Source organism: Oncorhynchus keta, chromosome 24 (genome assembly GCF_023373465.1).
Source record: "Oncorhynchus keta strain PuntledgeMale-10-30-2019 chromosome 24, Oket_V2, whole genome shotgun sequence".
NCBI lineage: Eukaryota > Metazoa > Chordata > Actinopteri > Salmoniformes > Salmonidae > Oncorhynchus > Oncorhynchus keta.
In genome coordinates this window covers 47,842,146-47,866,166 of record NC_068444.1, presented here as the reverse complement: position 1 = coordinate 47,866,166, position 24,021 = coordinate 47,842,146, and the positions used below count along the sequence as shown (strand labels likewise).

General features: G+C 43.9%; 1 protein-coding gene across 2 annotated transcripts in view; it reads left to right on the top strand.

The window, feature by feature from the left end:
- The window catches only part of LOC118357647 (unconventional myosin-Id), a 115,016-nt gene that overhangs the window by 9,352 nt on the left and 81,643 nt on the right, over positions 1-24,021 (top strand). For both annotated transcript variants that reach the window (XM_052478407.1, XM_052478408.1), the window contains exons 2-3: positions 19,874-20,082; positions 20,752-20,845. In XM_052478407.1, coding sequence (XP_052334367.1) covers positions 19,874-20,082; positions 20,752-20,845 — 303 coding nt within the window. The remainder of the gene's footprint in view (positions 1-19,873; positions 20,083-20,751; positions 20,846-24,021) is intronic.

Genomic DNA, 24,021 nt, shown 5'->3' with positions numbered 1-24,021 from the left:
AACGACAGGGTGTTGTCCAGGATCACGCCAAGGTTCTTAGCGCTCTGGGAGGAGGACACAATGGAGTTGTCAACCGTGATGGCGAGATCATGGAACGGGCAGTCCTTCCCCGGGAGGAAGAGCAGCTCCGTCTTGCCGAGGTTCAGCTTGAGGTGGTGATCCGTCATCCACACTGATATGTCTGCCAGAGATGCGATTCACCACCTGGTCATCAGAAGGAGGAAAGGAGAAGATTAATTGTGTGTCGTCTGCATAGCAATGATAGGAGAGACCATGTGAGGTTATGACAGAGCCAAGTGACTTGGTGTATAGCGAGAATAGGAGAGGGCCTAGAACAGAGCCCTGGGGGACACCAGTGGTGAGAGCGCGTGGAGAGGAGACAGATTCTCGCCACGCCACCTGGTAGGAGCGACCTGTCAGGTAGGACGCAATCCAAGCGTGGGCCGCGCCGGAGATGCCCAACTCGGAGAGGGTGGAGAGGAGGATCTGATGGTTCACAGTATCGAAGGCAGCCGATAGGTCTAGAAGGATGAGAGCAGAGGAGAGAGAGTTAGCTTTAGCAGTGCGGAGCGCCTCCGTGATACAGAGAAGAGCAGTCTCAGTTGAATGACTAGTCTTGAAACCCTGAGACCAGGCTGAGTATAGCCCACGAAGATCTCCCCCACCGCAGAAGCCCTAGGGGGTGCCAAACCAGACAGGAAGATCACGTCTGACTCAAGTGACGCACCCCTCCTAGGTACGACATGGAAGAGCACTAGTAAGCCCCTGTAATCGGGTCAGAGGCAGAGAATCCCAGTGGAGCCGGCCAGGCAGAGACCGCAAGGGCAGTTCTTTGCTCCAGTGCCTTGCCATTCACCTTTGCACCCCTGGGCCAGACTACACTCAATCATAGGATCTACTGAAGAGATGAGTCTTCAGTAAAGACTTAAAGGTCGACCGAGTCTGCTTCTTTCACGTGGATAGGCAGACCATTCCATGACAATTGAGTTCTATAGGAGAAAGCCCTGCCTCCAGCTGTTTTCTCAGAAATTCTAGGCACAATAAGGAGGCCTGAGTCTTGTGACCATAGCGTATTTATAGATATGTACGGCAGGACCAAATCGAAGTGATAGGTAGGAGCAAGCCCATGTAATGCTTTGTAAGTTCGAAGTAATACCTAGCCTTAACAAGAAGCCAGTGTAGAAAGGCAAGCACTGGAGTAATATGATCAAATTGTTTGGTTCTAGTCAAGATTCTAGCAGCCTTGTTTAGCTCTAAGTTTATTTAGTGCTTTATCTGGGTAGCCGGAGAATAGAGCATTGCACTAATCTAGAAGTGACAAAAACAGGGATTTCTGCATAATTTTTGGACAAAACTTTTACAAAGATGGGGGGGGGAAAGCTGTCTTTGAAATATTCTTCATATGTTCGTCAAAAGAGATCATTGTCAAGAGTAACGCCGAAGTCCTTCTGTTTTATTTTAGACGACTGTACATCCATCAAGATTAATTGTCAGATCCAACAGCAGATCTCTTTGTTTCTTGGGACCTAGAACTAGCATCTCTGTTTTGTCGGAGTTTAAAAGTAAATGATTTGCCGCCGTCGGAGTTTAAAAGTAAATGATTTGCCGCCGTCCACTTCCGTATGTCTGAAACAGAGGCTTCCAGGGTAAACAATTTTAGGGCTTCAACATCTTTCATCGAAATGTACAGCTGTGTGTCGTCCGCATAGCAGTGAAAGTTGATGTTTTCCGAATGACATCACTGAGGTAGAATATATAGTGAAAACAATATGGGTCCTAAAATGGAATCCTGATTTGTCAGAGGACAAACCATCCACGGAGACAAACAGATATCTTTCAGACAGATAAGATCTAAACCAGGCAAGAACTTGTCCGTGTAGACCAGTAAGGGTTTCCAATCTCTCCAAAAGAATGTGGTGATCGATAGTGCTCCTTGACCTTAGTGCTGCTTTTGACACTAAGGTCTAAAACCAGACTGAAGCGTTTAGTATACGTTAGTTGTCTTCAGGAAGGCAGTGAGTTGCTTCGCAACCGCTTTTACATATTTTTTTTTTGATGAATGGGAGAATCTATATAGGCCGATAAGTTTAAAAAAATATTTTCCTGGTCAAGGTTTGGCATTTTCAAGTGTCTTTATTTCTGCCACTTTTAGTGAGTTTGGTACACATCCGGTGGATAGGGAGACATTTATTATGTTCATCATATGAGGGCCAAGCACAGGAAGGAGCTCTTTCAGTAGTTTAATTGGAATAGGGTCCAGTATGCAGCTTGACGGTTTAGAGGCCACTACTGTTTTCATGATTGTGTCAAGAGATACAGGTTTAAAAAACTTGAGTGTCTCCATTGATCCTAGGTCCTGACAGACTCCGGACAACTGAACTTTGGAGAAATGCGCAGATTCAAAGAGGAGTCTGTAATTTGCTTTCTAACGAATGAACACAGAATTGATTTCAATATTCTTTTAAATATAGGCTCAGCCTATACTATAGGCTATTTATATTTTAATGCAGTCATCTCTGTTTTCATTTGAAGCATCTTTTATCCTTCGCTTGTTTGTAACAATTGCAAATACATTGGCAACTATGTATATTGCATTTGAATGGTATTCAGACCCCTTCACTTTTCCACATTTTTTTACGTTACAGCCTCATTCTAAATTGAATTAATTATTGTCCTTATCAGTCTACACACAATAGTCCATAATGACAAAGCAAAGACATATTTTTGTTGAAATCTCTGCAAATGTACACTGCTCAAAAAAATAAAGGGAACACTAAAATAACACATCCTAGATCTGAATGAATGAAATATTATTATTAAATACTTTTTTCTTTACATAGTTGAATGTGCTGACAACAAAATCACACAAATTATCAATGGAAATCAAATTTATCAACCCATGGAGGTCTGGATTTGGAGTCACACTCAAAATTAAAGTGGAAAACTTGTAAGTCGCTCTGGATAAGAGCGTCTGCTAAATGACTTAAATGTAAATGTAAATGTAAAACCATACTACAGGCTGATCCAACATAAAACAAGTCAAAATGAGGCTCAGTAGTGTGTGGCCTCCACGTGCCTGTATGACCTCCCTACAACGCCTGGGCATGCACCTGATGAGGTGGCGGATGGTCTCCTGAGGGATCTCCTCCCAGACCTGGACTAAAGCATCCGCCAACTCCTGGACAGTCTGTGGTGCAACGTGGCGTTGGTGGATGGAGCGAGACATGATGTCCCAGATGTGCTCAATTGGATTCAGGTCTGGGGAACGGGCGGGCCAGTCCATAGCATCAATGCCTTCCTCTTGCAGGAACTGCTGACACACTCCAGCTACATGAGGTCGAGCATTGTCTTGCATTAGGAGGAACCCTGGGCCAAACGCACCAGCATATGGTCTCACAAGGGGTCTGAGGATCTCATCTCAGTACCTAATGGCAGGCTACCTCTGGCGAGCAAATGGAGGGCTGTGCGGCCCCCCAAAGAAATGCCACCCACACCATGACTGACCCACCGCCAAACCGGTCATGCTGGAGGATGTTGCAGGCAGCATAATGTTCTCCACGGCGTCTCCAGACTCCAGACTGTCACGTCAGTCACGTGCTCAGTGTGAACCTGCTTTCATCTGTGAAGAGCACAGGGCGCCAGTAGCGAATTTGCCAATCTTGGTGTTCTCGGGCAAATGCCAAACGTCCTACACAGTGTTGGGCTGTAAGCACAAACCCCACCTGTGGACGTCAGGCCCTCATACCACCCTCATGGAGTCTGTTTCTGACCGTTTGAGCAGACACTGGTGGAGGGCCTGCTGGAGGGCTCTGGCAGTGCTCCTCCTTGCACAAAGGCGGAGGTAGCGGTCCTGCTGCTGGGTTGTTGCCTTCCTACGGCCTCCTCCACGTCTCCTGATGTACTGGCCTGTCTCCTGGTAGCGCCTCCATGCTCTGGACACTACGCTGACAGACACAGCAAACCTTCTTTCCACAGCTCTCATTGATGTGCCATTCTGGATGAGCTGCACTACCTGAGCCACTTGTGTGGGTTGTAGACTCCGTCTCATGCTACCACTAGAGTGAAAGCACCGCAAGCATTCAAAAGTGACCAAAACATCAGCCAGGAAGCAAAGGAACTGAGAAGTGGTCTTTGGTCACCACCTGCAGAACCACTCCTTTATTGGGGGGTGTCTTGCTAATTACCTATAATTTCCACCTGTTGTCTATTCCATTTGCACAACAGCATGTGAAATTTATTGTCAATCAGTGTTGCTTCCTAAGTGGACAGTTTGATTTCACAGAAGTGTGATTGACTTGGAGTTACATTGTGTTGTTTAAGTGTTCCCTTTATTTTTTTTGGAGCAGTGTATATAAAAAAAATATATTCAGACCCTTTGCTGTGAGACTCGAAATTGAGCTCCGGTGCCTCCTGTTTCCATTGATCATCCTTGAGATGTTTCTATAACCTGATTGGAGTCCACCTGTGGTAAATTCAATTGACTGGACATAATTTGGAAAGACGCACACCTGTGTGTATATATAAGGTCCCCCAATCAACAGTGCATGTCAGAGCAAAAAAAACAGGAATTGGGAATTGGCCCAATTGTCTGTAGAGCTCAGAGACAGGATTGTGTTGAGACACAGATCTGGGGAAGGGTACTGTTAATATAATTTAATTATGACAATGTGCTTTCATCAATTGAAAGCCTTTAATCTATTTTATGAGAATTTGTAAGATTTCTTGTTTGCATAAAATAGACGCAGACCAGTCTTTAAATAATAGGTAATAGAATTTATTCTCGAAGCGCGCTACCACTCAAGCACATGCATCAGTTTAAATACAGATCATGACGTCATTTCACTGCCTTAACCGAACCCCCTCCTCTCGACAGGACAAAGTAAGGTGAAAAGTTCATTCTAACTTACTTACACACTCCCAGATAACTTTTGACCCCTCAACATTATCGATCACCACTGAACTGACAGTTTTAATTAACAGAAACCCTAGGAATGCACTGCCTTATCTAAAAACCCTAGAGCTAAGTTTCAGGTTGGGTCAACCGTAGGCTAATGACCTTATGTGTTTACACAGTCCACAACTCATTTGTTTCTGCCCAGTTGGAATGGTGTTCATTAACATTGTATTACTCTTTGTCCTGTCACACAATTTCTTCTTATGAACTCATATTGTCTATTATACATACAGAGTATAAGTTTACCTAGATACAATTCTATTTAAAATGGGGATATTGTTTATTCATTTATCCATAATAAATCCATAATAAATTCAACAGGTACCAGAACATTTATGCAGCTTTTAAGGTCCCCAAGAACATAGTGGCCTCGATCATTCTTAAATGGAAGAGGTTTGGAACCACCAAGACAGAGCTGGCCAAACTGAGCAATCAGGGGAGAAAGGCCTTTTTCAGGGAGGTGACCAGGAACCCGATGGTCAGTCTGAAAGAGCTGCAGAGTTCCACTGTGGATGGGAGAACCTTCGAGGAGGACAAACATCTCTGCAGCACTCCACCAATCAGGCCTTTATGGTAGAGTGGCCAGATGGAAGACACTAATCAGTAAAAGGCACATGACAGCCCACTTGGAGTTTGCCAAAAGGCACCTAAAGGATTCTCAGACCATGGAAAAATGAGATTATTTGGTCTGATGAAACCAAGATTGGACTCTTTGGCCCGAATGCCAAGCGTCATGTCTGGAGGAATCCTGGCCAATACCATCCCTATGGTGGTCGTAGGTTTGGGGATGTTTTTCAGTGGCAGGGACTGGGAGACTAGTCCAGATCGAGGGAAAGATGAACAGAGCAAAGTACAGAGATATCCTTGATGAAAACCTGCTCCAGAGCGCTCAGGACCTCAGAATGGGGAGAAGGTTCACCTTCCAACAGGACAACGACCCTAAGCACACAACCAAGACAACGCAGGAGTGGTTTCGGACAAGTCTCTGAATTTCCTTGAGTGGCCCAGCTGGAGCCTGGACTTGAACCCGCTTGACCATCTCTGGAGAGATCTGAAAATAGCTGTGCAGCGACGCTCCCCATCCAACCTGACAGAGCTTGAGAGGATCTGCAGAGAATAATGGGAGAAACTCTCCAAATGCAGGTGTGCCACGCTTGTAGCTTCATACCCAAGAAGACTTGCCAATGGTGCTTCAACAAAGTACCTAGTAAAGAGTCTGAATACTTATGTAAATGTGATATTTCTGTTTTTTTATATTTTTTTATAATACATTTGCAAACATTTCTAATCCTTTTTTTGCTTTGTCATAAATGGGGTATTGTGTTTCGATTTTGATGATGGGAAAACTAATGTTATCCATTTTAGAATAAGGCTGTAAAATAACAATGTTGAAAAAGGTCTGAATACTTTCCGAGTGCACAGTATCTGTAGTCAACTTCGTTGTGAAGTTATCGGCAGTGAGACGGATGTTTATTTGATTCAATGTTTATCGGAGATCTTCTTTATGTAGGTTAAAAAAAAACATGTCTAACACTGGAGGCAATGTTCTATGAGTGGTGCAACTTAAGTAATGATGGTTGTGGGGAAACAGCCAGGATATTTAATTATGCCCCTTACGAAGGTTCTAATGATGAAACCTGGGCGCAGACTGCTTGTCCAGTTGACATTGACTTTGTTTGACTTGAAGTCGAGCAGTCTGGCCTCTGAGAGCACAGTGCCAAGGAACTTCCTAAATATATCCCCAGCAGATGCCCAAGCTCTTTGTGGAAATGTTTTGTATGGAAACTGAAATTCCAGTAAAGGTCCTGGGAATTCTGCTTCAACGGACCAGTCAACAGATAAGAGGCCGAATGTAAGCGAACCATGGCAGATTCTGGAACATCCTTATCTACACATCTCTGGTGGTGTAGCCCACTCAGTGTTTCCCCATATTCATTTAGCACTAAATTGTTGCCGCCCAAAACATCATTTAACAGAACATAAAACGTTTTCAGTGTAACCTCAAATGACCTAAAACAGATAAAGTATGTAGGGAAAATAATGGAACTATATATTTTTAAATAAGAACTAACAATAACCAAAATAATAACTAGACCATTTAAAAACTGTGTTGATTTTGTTATAATGTTTGAGGAAATTAGCTTTAAAACTGCAACATTTTGTTTCTGAGGCTAAGCGGAGGTCCTCTAAAACATTTGGTCGGAAATGGCGCCATTGGCCACACCCACTACCACGCTATATGGAACTTTGGCAGTGTTGTTTTGTCTGTCGCTGGGTCTGCAGGAAAAGGTTTTGGCAAACCGCTGCCATTAAATATAATTGTTTTCCAAAACAACTAGAGGTATTTTTTTTCCTTTTTTCTCCTTCCTAACAAGAGTCCCTGATACTGCAGATTAAATAGCTGATAACCACTCCACCATGTCAGCAGTTAAGACTGTTCTCTTCTCTCACTGACTCCCAAACTTACATCCTCGATCTAGAGACATTCCTTGGAAAGTGTACTTTTTTTTGCGTGAAAAACACTTAGAACTAGTGTAATGGTGACCCTGCCCATCAACCCTGTTGGGTCGGTTAGACTAGAATGTTTATTTTGCCAGCCTTATCTGATGGTTTCCACCTAATCAAAACATGAAGATGGTGGTGACCCTTGTTGGGGACATCATGACTTAGTGACTGCAGTATTTATCGTGTAGTATTCAAAGCTACTCTTATTCTATCTTTGTTCCAATTGGTTTGACCTTTGAACTCCTCTAAGAGGGGATTGGAACAGGAAGGAGCCAAGAATATGGAGCCTGGAGGAGGGCAAAGGAAGCATGAATGCTGCCTCTTCGCATTGGCATTTCTCTTTAACTGGCTTCACATTTAAATGCTTCCTGCATCTCCTCTCTAAGTCTGAATATCAGCTGACAGGGCACAATGTCTTGAGATTTAAAGTCATACGGAAGTTATGATGACAAGATAAAAATAAGAATAATACTCAGATGACAAATAATACGATGAGGAATAGGCTCATATGATTTTCATCTAGGATAGACACACAACTGGTGCTCCGCTTCCTGCTCAGAGTTGGACTGCATCTGCATGAAAGCACCTCCCAATTCCTCAGGGAGAGTTGTTAGGCATCCCTGGCTAGGGAAGGCTTTCTCTGTGAAATTGTGTGTGTGTAAGACTGTGTCTGGCCTATAGAGCCCAAATGTTAGGTACTTGTAGAGTATGTTGCAGGGATTTTGTTATAATGACACCAAGATCTGTTTGTATCATGTTCGGTTCACGGGAGGAAGAGGCGTGTGTGTATATATCTGAAAAGGACCTGGCAACTTCTCCAGTTTCAGGCGTATAAACACTCATTTGTTGCCGTAACAGCAGATTGAATCGTCAACGAGATGAGACACCAAACATAGCAACCCGACTCCCTCCATGTGACTCCTTCCCTGCAGAGCAATCACTGGGATCAAAGTCTCCACGGTTTGGGTGCAGTGAGCAGAAGCAGACGGGATAGGTGAAAGGTTCTACTTCCCCTTTCCATGATACAGGATCGGCCTAATATACAACACCACACTATCTCTTCTAGCATAGAGGAGAGTTTATAGGAGTCCGAAAAGCAAATCTATTGTGGAATACATTGCCTTCGACCAAATCAACCAAATTTTACAACAGGTGTAGTAGACCTTACAGTGAAACGCTTACTTACGAGCCCGTAACCAACAATGCAGTAAAAAAAAATACAAATAAGAAATACAAGTAACAAGTAATTAAAGAGCAGCAGTAAAATAACAATATTTAATTAGATTAGGTGTTTTTGATTAGATGTTCAGGAGTCTTTTGGCTTGGGGGTAGACCATGCTCCATTGGAGTTAATGCAGTATGGTCGCACTTGGCCAAGGGTCTTTCTTGTGCCAGATCTTGCATATTTCATTTTTCTTTGTTCTTCCCCCGTTGTTCTTCCCCTGATAAAAACAAACTCTAGGAGAACACGTTGTCCTGACAGACATTGCTGAACCCTGGAGCTAAAAAAAAATAATAATTGCCGATAACACGCCACATAGCCTCCAGGAATGTTAGATCCTAAACCCTCATATTAAAGTTTTTCTTCTCCCCTTAGTGGTAGTCACTATTTAAAGACACAGAACTCGTCCCGTTTCTCTGCTTCTCGCTTCCCTTTGCCCGGCTGAAAGTTCCTCTTGCCAAGAACAGCAAAGAAGGTGGATGGATGTTGATGAAAGCAGATGACTAGAAGGAGACTTCGACAATGTCACCCCACAAGATCATTTCAAATGTACAGGCAACTACCAAAATAAAGGAAACACCAACATAAAGTGTTTTTAATAGGGTGTTGGGCCACCATGAGCCAGAACAGCTTCAATGCGCCTTGGCATAGATTCTACAAGTGTCTGGAACTCTTGGAGGGATGTGACACCATTCTTCCATGAGAAATTCCATCATTTTGTTGATGGTGGTGACAAACAGTCTCAGGCAATGCTTCAGAATCTTCCTTAAGTTTTCAATTGGGTTAAGATCTGGTGATTTGAGATGGCTATGGCATATGGTTTACACAGTTGTCATGCTCATCAAACCATTCAGTGACCGCTTGTGCCCTTTGGATGGGGGCAATGTCATTCTATGGGGGCATATCCATTGGGAGCCAAAATAATGTCCTGCTCAGCATTTTTATACATGACCCTAAGCATGATGGGATGTTAATTGCTTAATTAACTCAGGATCGACACCTGTGTAGAAGCACCTGCTTTCAATATACTTTGTATCCCTCATTTACCTAGTGTTTCGATTACTATAGGATGGTAGCTGTATACTCTTACACTGAGTCTGACGCAATCCTCAACATTTTAGCAGCAAACTGTATTCATCTGTTTTTGAACTAGACTACTGCCAGACTCTACTCCATTCCTTTTTCAGCACAATTTGGTAGTATTTTAGACTCCTCCCTAGCCTAGCATACAGTACTCCCCCTCCCTATTTCCTTGACTTTTGCTTCCTCAGTACCTCAGTATTCCCAACAGAGTGTTGGACTAATAACCGAAAGGTTGCAAGTTCAAATCCCCGAGCTGACAAGGTACAAATCTCTCGTTCTGCCCCTGAACAGGCAATTAACCCACTGTTCCTAGGCCGTCATTGAAAATAAGAATTTGTTCTTAACTGACTTGCCTAGTTAAATAAATAAAACATTATTTTCTAAAGCTGAAAAAGGTAGGACCAGCACAGGGATAGCCTTTCCTCAAAAATATCTCCTTCTTTTCTCTCTCGCTCTACAGCATTGAAAAGGCCAGTCTTGCCACAATAATTTCCATACAACCCCCTGTAATCTGAAACACATTACCGCCCTTACATAAACAGGGCTGTGCTTTTGGAGCCTTTCCCCTCCTAAAATAAGTCCCGCCAGGCTTCAGAGTCACAGACGTCTCATTTGTGGACTGTGTGCGTTGGCAGGCGGACGCTGGCCGTCCAGCGCCATGTTTGTGGTCCTTCTAATGCCTCCTCTCTCTTCCCCACTCTTTCGTTAAATTTTTTCTCTCGTCATATCCCTCATACAGTTTATTGATTTTTTTTCTCTCTCCATCTTTCTCCCTTTTTCCCTTGCAATTCCTCCCGGGCCGCCCCCCATTATGTTGTCCCCTTCTTGATATGTCTATAGTACAGTAGGATCATAATGTAACCCATTTTATGTAGAGAGTCTGTACTAGTCATTCAGTAGATCAGTCTGTCTGGCATATGCATACTGCCCAGGGCAACGTGTCCAAGCTCTGGGAGGACCTTGATTAAATCTTGATAGATTCAATCAGATTAGGCTTCCAACTAAGGTTGTTTGGCTCATGCTATAACAAGGTGAACCACATCCTCTGTTACATCAACTTTCTGCTGAAAGACCCCGGAAACTAATTTAGACACGATGACACATGTTGCATACATGTGGATAGTGATCAGAATGACACCTTTGAATTAATGATTTAATTAAGGTGGTTGGTAGGAATCCTGTGTGTCATGTCATGCAGGAATGCTTTAAGTGTGAGTCATTCTAATTCTGCTGTGTGTTTGTAGCGGCTGGGGCGGACAGAGGTCATGTCATTCTCCAGTTCTTCTTGTTCACCTTTTGGCTTTGTTCCCTGAGGCACTGTGAGGGATCTGGCTTTCATAGCCAGGTCTGAGATCAGTTCACAGCACTAGCATGACTCACTTCACACACCTCTGACTGGCCATCTAGCCACTCTTTATCATCATCTCTCTCGCTCCCCCCCTCTCTCTTTCAACCCCCCAGAAAATGTCCACTAATTATAATCCACACAATAATTTCCATTTACTGTTGCTGCAGGATTATTTTCTTGTTGTGAGAAACTGGTCAAATTAAGATTCTGCATCTGTAACTTCTCCCTTTTCTCTTTGTCTCCCTCGCTCCTTTTCTGTCTGTTTTTGTGCTTTTCCCTGCCCTCTTTTTACCCGTGACAGAAATCCGAGTGCTTTCCTGAAATATCCTGCTGAGTAACGTCTGAGTCTATTTTGGGTGGCCTTGTCTTTCTCTCTCTCTCCAGCGGCCTATCGTCATCCTCCTATGTGCTAGTTGCTGTGCCTTTACATTAGTGACTGGCCAGGCCAACGTGTTAAAGTGCAAACGGGTTCCGCATTGGGCCGGCAGACAGGCCCAACAGCCAGCCAGACTCCCCTCTCTGAAGTCTCTTTATTGAATTCTTGAAACTTAATCTGACTAAAATGAATATTTTCTTCTCTCGCTGAGCTCCCCTAGCTCAGGATTGGCCTAGGAAGTAGCTGTGATCTTCTCTGTCAGGGTATAGACAATAAAGGTCCGAGGCACAAAGAAACACTACTGTCAGCCACCCGATCTCCAGCCAAGCTGTTTACACCTGGCTCCCATTGCCTAAGTATTCAGAGGCGGGCCAATGAAAGTGGAGTGCATGGGAACACATGCTAGTCATGCTAGGCTAAAACTTATGCACTAATATGAAACATAAATCTGCAGATGTGCTGTCATTAGAGCAGAGGGGAGGTAGAGCTCACCCAGTCAGCCCTGCTCCAGCTGTGCTCCAGTAGCTACGCTACAGTACAGAGGAGGAATCCAGGTCCACTCCTACAGTATATGCTTATAAAGATTGATTTGTCTTTGGGCCAAGGGCTGGGAGTGTTAAGTGTTGAAGGCCCCTGTTCTTCCACAGCCAGGGAGACAGGCTGGAGTGGGAGCAAGGAGCTGCTGTTTAGCACTAAGCAGGGTTTACAAAGCAGTGGAAAATCTCCTAATGCAGTCCCCAGATGTTTGACGAGCTGAGGGAGAAGGAGGCCCGTAGATGCATGTAGAAAGAGTGGGGGGGATTGATGCTAGGATTGCTTCATTCAGGTGTAATGGCCAGTAGGCCATCGAATAATGGCATATATATATATATATATATATATATATATATATATATATATATATGAATAACATTTTGTATCAGATATACAGTAGTATGTACTTTGACTTGAAATTGTCATTCAGATTATCAAAGTCTTGGATTTGTCAATTGATGCCTGTGACTAAATATTTGTTTTATATTTATGACTTGACCAGTAATGGGTGTTTTGAAGTGAATATCTCTTCAATTTAATCAAACACTTCCAGAACTATGACTTCTTATACAATTGCATTGGCTGAAATCACCCAAAATGGCCTCAAATAACCCTTAAACTACCAGTAGAAAAACTTTACTTATCCCTGAATCACCCGTTTCCATTTCTCTCATGAACTGCCCCATAAAAGTGTGAGAGAACCATAATCCATGAAAGGTCATAACCAGCATGCACTGGGCCAGATAAGCTGTAAATCAGTCTAAACAGAGACAACAGAATGCTGCTTGATGGTATAGTCACAGAGAGAGAGAAAAGTGAAACAGCCGGATATTATCCAAGTCTTAATTACTGGAAGTCCCCAACCATTTGAAGCACTGATAACAGCCAGCCACCACGTGTTGTTGGATCTCTAGACACAGTTTTTGACGAACACAGTGTCTGGCTGTGTCCAGAAACAACCCCTAGCCCTTTTACCCCTAGGCATCGTCTGTAGATAAACAAGTTATTGAATAGATCAGGGATGGCCAACTGGCAAGCCCCCCTTTTGTAGGCCTGTGCATCAATTCCCTCCCCCCCACTTGTTTTCTTTGGGAGGGGGGTTGTGCATCAGAAGTTTTTCTCTTGTTATGTCAGTCACTAAATTTAGCTCCATGTCAGCTACAACATTTTAGATTGGTAAGTATGGCTGTAGCGGTAGACTTATTCCTACTGAACCGTTCAGTACGTGGAAATCGGTGCAGTCTGCACTGTGAACCCGAATGAATATTCAAAGAAATAAAACAATAATAAAAAAACACTAGCCCTATTAGCCTACGCTGCAATTGTATGCCATTTCCTCATGAGTAAATCTGAGCTGAAAAAAAACAACATTCTAGGCTATTCCGTTGAAACAACCCCCCCCACAAGCAGATACCTCGACGGCCCTGAAAGAACTTCACTGGACTCTTATGTAAACTGGAAACCATATATCCTGAGGATGCATTTATTGTAGCTGGGGATTTTAACAAAACTCATCTGAGGACAAGGCTTTCTAAATTCTATCAGCATATTGAATGCGTGACACGTGCCAGTAGCATTCTGGACCATTGCTACTCTAACTTCCGTGATGCAAACAAAGCCCTCCCTCCCTTCAGCAAATCTGACCAAGACACCATTTTGTTGCTCCCAGCCTATAGACAGAAACTAAAACAGGAAAAGCCCATGATCAGGTCTATCCAATGCTGGTCTGACCAATTTGGATTCCACGCTTCAAGATTGCTTCGATCACGTGGACTGGGATATGTTCCGGGTAGCCTCAGACAACAATACGCTGACTCTGTGAGCGAGTTTATTAGCAAGTGCATCGGTGATGTATTACCCACAGTGGCTATTAAAACCTTCCCTAACCAGAAACCGTGGATTGATGGCAGCATTCGCGCAAAACTGAAAGCGCAAACCACTGCTTTTAATCATGGCAAGGCGACTGGCAACATAACCAAATACAGACCGTGTAGCTATTCCCTCCACAAGGCAATCAAACAAGCAAAGCGTCAGTATAGAGACGCTTTATAGAGTCACAATTCAACAGCTCGAACATGAGACTGATGTGGCAGGGTCTAACAGTCAATCATGGATTACATACCACCCAAATAGGTCCACAGACGACACAATCGCACTGCACACTGATCTATCCCATCTGGACAAGAGGGATACCTATGTAAGAAGGCTGTTCATTGACTACAGCTCATCATTTAACACCATAGTACCCGCCAAACTTGTCACTAAGCTCGAGACCCTGGGTCTCGACCCTGCCCTGTGCAACTGGATTCTGGACTTTCTGACGGGCCGCCCACTGGTGGTAAGGGTCGGAAACAACATCTCCACCCTGCTGATCCTCAACACTGGGGCCCCACAAGGGTGCATTCTCAGCCCTCTCCTGTACTCCCTGCTCACCCATAACTGCGTGGCCATGCACGCCTCCAACTCAGTCATCAAGTTTGCAGACGACACTACAGTGGTAGGCTTGATTACCAACAACGACGAGACTGCCTACAGGGAGGAGGTGAGGGCCCTCGGAGTGTGGTGTCAGGAAAATAATCCCACACTCAACATCAACAAAACAAAGGAGATGATCGTGGACTTCAGGAAACAGAGGGAGCATCCCCCCCATCCACATCGATGGGACAGTAGTGGAGAAAGTAAGTTAGTCAGCATATACATCACGGACAAACTGAAATTGTCCACCAAGGGCATTCAGAGACTTGTACCGAAGCCACTCCTGCGTTGTCTTGGTTGTGTGCTTAGGGTCGTTGTCCTGTTGGAAGGTGAACCTTCGCCCCCAGTCTGAGGTCCTGAGCACTCTGGAGCAGATTTTCATCAAGGATCTCTCTGTACTTTGCTCAGTTCATCTTTCCCTGAGGAGTATTTCTGTTTGTACTAAAGCCCTTTTTGTGGTGGAAAAACTCATTCTGATTGGCTGCCAAGTGGGTGGGCCTTTGCCCTCCAAGGCACACCCATGGCTGCACCTAATGGAATGTATTTCAATTGACTGATTTCCTTATATGAACTGTAACTCAGTAAAATCATAGCTATGACAAGCTAGAAGTTAGTATTCTAACGCGAGACGGCTTATGTTTGGTTGCTGTCTCTCCCCCCTTGCTCCCGTGTCACTCACTCACGGTACACACACCTCAAGGCTCCTCCTCCGCCTCCCCCTCCCCCTCGTGCTGTATCAGCTCTGGTTAATAAAGTAGCTTATAAAAGTACTTTTCTGCTGCTTCCCTCGCTCAGATCCGATCATGTCTAATACGGAACTGGTCGTCCTCGGGTCCATTCGGAACAGGCCTCCTATATTGAAAAATGTATTTATGCATATTTGTCCAGCTGGGAAAGCCCCGGTTCCATTTTGGAACGGGGACACTTTTTAAAAAACGTCTATTTAGACAAATAAACAAAAGTGATCTAGAGTAACTGTTGGCATTTCATTTTCCCGCTGTACCTTAGCCGAACCGTGAACCCAAAAGCCCAATACGTACTGGACCGTAGGTTTGTTGAACTGTTACACCCCATTGGTAAGTTAGTCTAGCGACAAGCTATCTAAACGTATAGTAATCATGGTCGAATTACTGACTGTCCCCCATTGATTTTGTTAGTCACTCTCACTCCGATATCATAAAAACTCTAACATTTCTCTCCGCCCTAGAATTGCAGGGAATTAGCACAACAAAATTTTGCTTAGGGCCGACTGACTGTGGGAATGGATGTGGGTATGACTGTGGCTATGCAAAACCGTGAGCCACTGGGGCCACTCATGAGTTCCGAATGTAATTTAAAAAATATATATCTATATTATTATTTATTTTTTGGACCCCACCCCCGTCAGTGTGTGTGTGTGTGGCATTGGGATGGTTATACGGACAGGATGAACTGACAGTCACAGTGTAGTAGACATTAACTAACTAGTTCAGAAACCAGGGCAGGTCTTGAGATTGATTGTTTGTGGTCTAGCTTGTGGTGTAGCCCTTCTCTGTTTGTACTGTATAAGGAGGCCCAGTCTCTATCATCTCTCTGACACGTAGGCAGTCACTTGAAATAGAGACAGCCAGTGTAAAAAGAAGAGAGCAGTAGAGGTCAAGTGAAAGTGACAGTCCCAAAGTTTTGGCCACACCTTACTCTCGAGTCCTGAATTCTCTTTCTCTCCCTTTCCGACCTCACATTCTCAATTCAAGAGCTTTATTGGCACGGGAAACATATGTAGTGAAGTAGATAATAAACCGTACAAATGTACAGTAAACATTCAACTCACAGAAGTTCCAAAATAATGAAGACATTTCAAATGTCATATCATGTGTGTATATATACAGTGTGTCTCTCTCGCCCTCTGCTCCCTCTCTCTCTCTCTCTCTCTCTCTCTCTCTCTCTCTCTCTCTCTCTCTCTCTCTCTGCTCTCTCTCTCTGGTCTCGGCCCCACTCACCCCCCCCCTCTCTCTTTCTGCTCCGGGCCCAGTTGTGAGGGGAAGTGTATCTGACTGGCACGGCCCACAGCCTTGATCTCTCTCCAGCAGGACCCCTCCTTAGTGCTGCCGGGAAACGGAAGGAAAGGGAGGAGAAGGAGGGATTACCATAGAAACCTCCCACCCACCTCAAATTATTCTAAAGACCATAGCCCGGGACCCAAAGGCCCACAACGTTTCCCAACCTCCCAGAAACATCCACACAATGTTTAGCCTTCACTCCAACTCCAGTCTGTTTTATCTTTTTAGTTATCTCTCTGTTACTGAAATTCCCCAGAATGAGAACACACACTCCCACAGATGTCTCATCATAATACACACACAATTGATTCTGTTTTTCAACTGATGCCCTCTGATACCAACTATAGATTATGATGGAATAGGATGTTAATCATAATGTCCATTTATAAAAGCCAGATATTGGGAAAACACTAGGTCACTGCTGGGATTTTACCAGACACTGTCTGTATTGTTGAAACTGGGTGGGACATTGTATTCCCATGAATAACAATTTAGTTTAGTCGTACCGCACACAGATGAGGATATTTCCTTGCCTATCATTTTTTTCTTTTTCTCTTCCATATTGGGTGTGGATGGAAACCAAACCACAATGACAAAATTACACTCCCTTGTGATGTTCTCGATAACACTGAAATTCGGACTAAAGTATTTTCCCCACGTCCCATCTGAAAGCTGGGCCTACAGTAACCTATTACGTAGATTCACCTTCAATTATTATGCTGTCAATTTAGTTGATTTCCCTCCAACTGAGATCACAGATAGATCACTCCCAACTGGTAGTTTATTGTATACATTCCCCCAGAAGCCATTGGACACGTGCACTTTAAGTGGGCAGCTCTCTTTGTTGGCACAGGGTATGTAGGGAGAAGGCGGCCTATCTGTGCTTCTTAGACAAAGACACCCAATTGACGTCTGAACAATGGAGCAGGCAGTGCACACATCCTGGAGGATGGCACAATAGCTCTTTCTCCAGTGCCAGTTCAAAGCCAGGGCAAATTGGTTTTGCAGCAAAGGAGTGTAAAGAAACGACATCGAACATATACAATCCACATGGATCACAATGACACATACAGTTACAATGTGCTGGCACATCACGTCATAGGGCTGACGTGCCACCAGCCAGCATGCCAGCCTGCCCACCACTTCAACAGGCCCTGCCTGGGGACACAATGCCACCCTGGGCACACGAGCACAGTGTCTTGGTGTCACCCGTGCCCAGTGGTGCGTGGGATTGATGACATGAGGGCTCAAACATGGCTGGGTGCAGAAGAATGAGCTAATCGCCGCCTGTTGACCTGTCAGCGAGTTAGCGGTGGCGTGCTTGTTTGTGGAAGTGGCTAATTGTAGTTTCTGTGTGTACTCTTGTGTAGTTTTAATGAAGCTCTTCATTTGTTCTCCATTTTAATATCTAAAGCCATCCTTCTCGTTCTAAAACAACCCGTGTTTATGTGTTGTGGCTATTCCTCAGCTGCTCTGTCAAATCTTTTAGATATGGGCAGTATCTAACATCACCAATGCAGCTGCTTTATCGGAGTCCGAATCAAAACGGAATCCGAGAACATGTATGCAGGCTGAAACACTATGTGATCCCTTCGCTGACGTTAAAGATTGTGGACAGAGATTAGCAAGCCAAAACAATTCCACGTTCATTGAATGCCAAGGTTTCCAGGGACTCAAGGACATGGATAACCAGGGCTGTAGTAAAGTTAGTTTTTATTGTTGTAAGATCGTTGTAACCACTAACCGGGTCGTTATAGCACTGTAAAATAGGATCGGCCCTCAGTGGCTGACCTGGGCTAAAATGGGTTCAATCAAATAAGTGCATCAATCCAGAGCGTCACTCTTAGGACAAGCAGTGATTCTGAAGGTGTATAGTAGATATGCTGTATTATATTGTTAGTGTAGGCCTCTGGAACCCAGGGCCGCCAGGTGGAACCCTGGGACCAAAGCAGAGGTAGGCCTGACTGGGGTATAGCTGAAAAGAAGGGCCCTATTCTTCAGTGTAGGCGGGGGGAGAAACCCTGGTCCACTCAGAGAAGGAAGAAAGTGAGGCAGGCTGCCTGGGGGCATAGAGAGAGAAGGCCCAGATCAGTCCCAGTCAAGACTCTCTCTCTCCCTGGAGTCTGCATAGCTCACTGCTCGAGGATCAGTGTGGCTCGTTGGGTGTAGGTTTTAGAGTTGGGGCCCTGTCATACCATTTTGAGCACCCTATCCTGTCCCATCTCAAAACCACCACTGAAGCCCTCCTTGCCAAGAGGTCTGTGGACGACCTCTTGGGCCTTCGCATATTTCAGCACGGGGGCACCGCAGCATCCAGGACAAGGAAGCGTGCAGGTCAGATCACCGCTGACCCCCGGACACCCCGTCTTTCAGAGACTCCACTCTGGCAGACTGTTTAGGTCAATCATGATCAAAGCTTCCCTCCACCTGAACAGTGGCCCTCATCAACCGACCAACGGGCTCATAGGGATGAAGTGACTTTGCGTTGGGCCTAACACTGCACCTTGCCATCAATGGCCGCTAATTCAAATAACTGCACTATACTGCATTTGCACAATGTGCACCTCTGCACAACACTATATGCACTAGATACAGTCACCGTGGCAGCATCCCTCTCTCTGCTTAGATACAGTATATCCCCCTCTCTAAATGGTATATTCCCACTGCAATCAGTCTAAATGCCAGAGTTTTGTGTTTTTACTGTACCGATATTGCATATTCTGTATGATGTCTATGTGGAATACAGACGTGTGTCTATGTATTCTGTTTCTGTATTGTCTATTGCTGGCAGCACCTTCACTCTAAAGCAAATTCTGGTTGTGTGTAAATGTACATGGTGAAAAAAGTGGATTGTCATAACTTCTTGGCGATATGTTAACCCCACGCGGGTACAAGTATGTTAACCCCACGCGGGCAGAAGTATGTTAACCCCACGCGGGCACAAGTATGTTAACCCCACGCGGGCACAAGTATGTTAACCCCAAGTATGCGCACACACACACTCATCCCTCTAGGCTGCAGACCACTATAGAAAAGCTATCATCGTCTGACGTAAAGCGTTGTAGTGTTAAAGGTGGGGGGATTGACATATAGAGAGAGGGATGTAAACATGACCTGGTGTTAGCCTGAGTCTCTGCTGCTTTTTGGTGCTAAAATGTTACTTTGGACTGTGCTACTGAACTGCATTTGTGGTGCGGTTTATTACGGTATGTTTTTAAATAAGTGCCTTTTTCTAAAAAGTATACCTGTCCTGTAACAGCTGAAATGACTCAGCGGTATGGCATCATGTTGTTAGGTGATGGTGAGTTCCCTGTGCTCTTTCTCTCATGTACTGCAGGTTTGAGAAGGGCCGTATCTACACCTACATCGGCGAGGTGGTGGTGTCGGTTAACCCTTACCGCGCCATGAACATCTACGGTCGAGACACCATCGAGCAGTACAAGGGCCGGGAGTTGTACGAGCGACCACCACATCTCTTCGCCATCGCAGACGCAGCCTACAAAGCCATGAAAAGGAGGAACAAGGACACCTGTATTGTCATCTCAGGTAACGGGGGGGGGGGAGCCCTCTAAACGGCCAACCAAATCACAAAGTTATCTGTCTAGTGAACTAATTCCAGCATATAAATACATAGCTAACATATTCTAAGCTTTATAATAGGGCATTCATAAGGGCTCATACATGCTTATAAGAAGTAATACATGTACATATAACACTGGTTCAGGTCTAGTCACGTCTTCCTGGATGCCAACTTAGATTTGGTTTGAAAATGTAGCTTTTAAAGTTCAAATTTAATGTTCTCTCAAAATATTTTTGTAATGTCTGACTTTTTTGCTCTAATGTTTTCTGGCTGGAGTAATGTGAGATTGTCATTTAGGTGGAGAGTATTTTGGGGGAAATCGATATGACCCTATTTAGTTGAAAATAGCAGGGTCAACACTGCCTTCTTTCTAAGAAAACAAGCTAAGTAACCACAAGCTGTGACAGCATGGTGAAAGTATTTGGTTGATAGAGCGCCACTTAGTGGTGAAGAGAGGAATATTCTGTCTCGAATGGCTCAAAACCCTAAACTTACCTCAAAAAAGCCCATGATAATGGAGATCACATTTTAGAGGTTCCAATTGAATTCAAATCTGAAATGTCACATACATTGCAGTACAAAGCTATTGCAAATGATGGCGCTTTATAACAAAAACAGTTGTTTTTCCAATGCAGGGGAGAGTGGAGCCGGAAAGACGGAAGCCAGCAAATACATCATGCAATACATCGCTGCTATAACAAACCCCGGCCAAAGAGCTGAGGTCGAAAGGTGAGAAATGTATTGCCATTAAGTTTCCATTTTAACCTTCTCACAATGTCCCTTTTTTAAAATCTGCATTATATAATTTTTTTGGGTGACCTGACCAAATTCACGTAGGAATGTGACCCACCACCTCAATTCAGTCTTATGTATCAAAATTTGAAATGGTGTTTTTTTACATTGGATAAAAGTAGAGCGATGATATATCATACACTGTAGCTGAGGAATAATGGAAATGGAATTATGTTTTGGATGCTAAACTTGTAATCCCACTTTTGAGAAAATGGCCCTTCACTGTTTCGGTGCACCAACTGGAGAGCTCATCTTTGTCTACACCCATTCAGCGTCATTCACACCCTCTTAAGCCTTAGCCCCACCCATCTCTTTAAGGGTTCACATGTGAGGCCATGTGCTAAACAGAGGGAGCTAAACGCGTAACCATAATCCTAACGCATACTACAAGCAATACAAACTGATTGTCATAGCTAGCCACCATGCATGAATCTGCAGGTAGTTAAAGCTAACCAACTACACTACCGGTCAAACGTTTTAGAACACCGACTCATTCAAGGGTTTTTCTACATTGTAGAATAATAGTGAAGACATCAAAACTATGAAATAACACATGGAATCGTGTAATCACCAAAAAAGTGTTAAACAAATCGAAATATATTTGAGGTTCTTCAAAAAGCCACCCTTTGCCTTGATGACAGCAAGGATTATCCACACACTTAGCAGCTCATGTTATAAACAGAAGCATGCTACATGGCAGACCAATCCGAACTCATCTCTCAGCATGTCCAGACCTTCCATTATCTTTTTTTAAATTGTATTATTATTATAATTTTTTTATTTTACCCCTTTTTCTCCTCAATTTCGTGGTATCCAATTGTTTTAGTAGCTACTATCGCCCATCCATTATCTCCGCCAATCATGGCTAGCGGGAAGGTTCCAGCTTTTTCCGTGGCTAAACCAAATAGGCTCATAATAAAAAAATGAAAATGGTAGTTACAGATGGCATACAAGTTTGTTATTAAGGCACATGAAAGTTCACATGTTTTTACGTTCAAATTCATCTCCTGTGAAGTAGTGACGTGTGACGTACACCTAGCTTCTTGAAACAGGTCTCAAATGTGTTTATAGATCTGTCATTCTCATTGAAAGCAAGTCTGAGAAGCGGTAGGTCTGAAAATAATTGAAATGGGTTTTGAAGTTGCATTGGTATTCACTGCAATGTTGTAGTTCCCAAGGTGTGTCAATTCTGATTAGCCAATAGGCTTTCATGATTTTGCAGGAGTTTCATATTATTAATTCAGCGCAAGACTACCCGCCTCGCCTCTCCTGCCAAATTGAAAACCACGGCAGTGCTGAAGGTGAGAGATTTGTTTTCACGTGGCTAGCGGCTAGCAAGCCTTCTTTTGTTATTTAAAAGGGTGCAAAAATGTCATCAGCTAAGAAAAATAAGGCAATTGTATGCTTGTTTATTGCGTCTTGGACAAGGGAATGTGGATGTGTCTTACTGAAGTACTGGTCTTTTACGCTCCCTGTTGTAAAACTGTTGTTTGTCGGACATCAAGTGCCTGGCGTCATTTTGAAACCGAGACATGAGGAATAACTCCAAGGATGAGGCGGACAAGCCTGAAGGAATCAAGAGGGCCGTGTCCAGGTATGAAAAGCAAATCGGTGGGTTTACAAATCTACATGATTTACATCAAACCTACATCAAAAATCAAGCTACAGAGGGGAGCTATAAAGTTGCACAGTGCATTCCTAAACATGGAAAACCATTTTCTAAATGGGGAATATATCAAGGAGGCTTTCCTCGGAAGTTTGCAGGTTTTATTTGATGGATTGCCTCACAAAGACACAATCATCTCAAAGAAAGAAGGCATGCCTGTGTCTGCATGTAATGGAGCGGCACACTGTAAAGAGTTAAAAGATGCACCGGTGTTTAGTGTGGCTCTTGATGAGTGTGGATGTGAATGAGATTCCACGTCTGGCAGTTGTCGCAAGATACTGTGACTCACAGCAGGTACGTGAGGAGCTGTGTCTCAAACCCATTCACGGTACTACTAAAGGGGAAGATGTAGCAAAAGCCTTCACAGATCATTTTGAGAAGAGGTGTCGATTTATTAAAAACATTTTCGCTCATACAACTGACCGTGGCCCCGCTATGGTGGGGAAACCGAAAGGATTCACAAAGCTGACTGAAGATAAGATTGGCCACCCCGTGGTTAAATGTCACTACCATTCACCAAGTTAATCTGTGTTCCAAGATCAAGCCTGTGATGGTAAGGGACAGTGCCTCTGTTTAGCGAGCTATGGAATTCATCCGTTTGTGGGCAATTAGTTGTAATGCACATATGGAAATCATTACTGGCACGCAGATCTTTAGAAATGGTACGGTAAATTGTAAATTGACACACCACCCCAAAAAGTATGCCGACCCCATCCTCTACACTGTACTTTCTTGTTTTGCCACATAAACTGAAATTAGGCAAACTACTAGAATTTGAAAATGCATCTTTTCCGGATGTTGAAATCAGGTTAATTTTTGGTTCTGAAAGAATCCGGTGTGCTAGCTCTGGAATAGATCAATTACATTGAACGGCCTAGTATCCCCTTGGAGAGATTTGAGAACTTCACTATTTCACTATACTGTACTGTCTAAACTTGGGAAACATAGATGTCTATGATTGGTTCAGATTTGGTCCAGTCTGGAATTTCCAAACGCCTGAAGGTACCACGTTCATCTGTACAAACAATAGTACGCAAGTATAACCATCATGGGACCACGCAGCTGTCATACCGTTAAGGAAGGAAACGCGTTCTGTCTCCTAGAGATGAACGTACTTTGGTGCGAAAAGTGCAAATCAATCCTAGAACAACAGCAAAGGACATTGTGAAGATGCTGGAGGAAACAGGTGCATAAGCATCTATATCCACAGTAAAATGAGTCCTATATCGACATAACCTGAAAGGCCGCTCAGCAAAGAAGAAGTCACTGCTCCAAAACCGCCATAAAAAAAAGCCAGACTACGTTTTTTTAGCTGCACATGAGGACAATGATCGTACTTTTTGTAGAAATGTCCTCCGGTCTGATGAAACAAAAATTGAACTGTTTGGCCATATTGACCATTGTTGTGTTTGGAGGAAAAGGGGGATGCTTGCAAGCTGAAGAATAC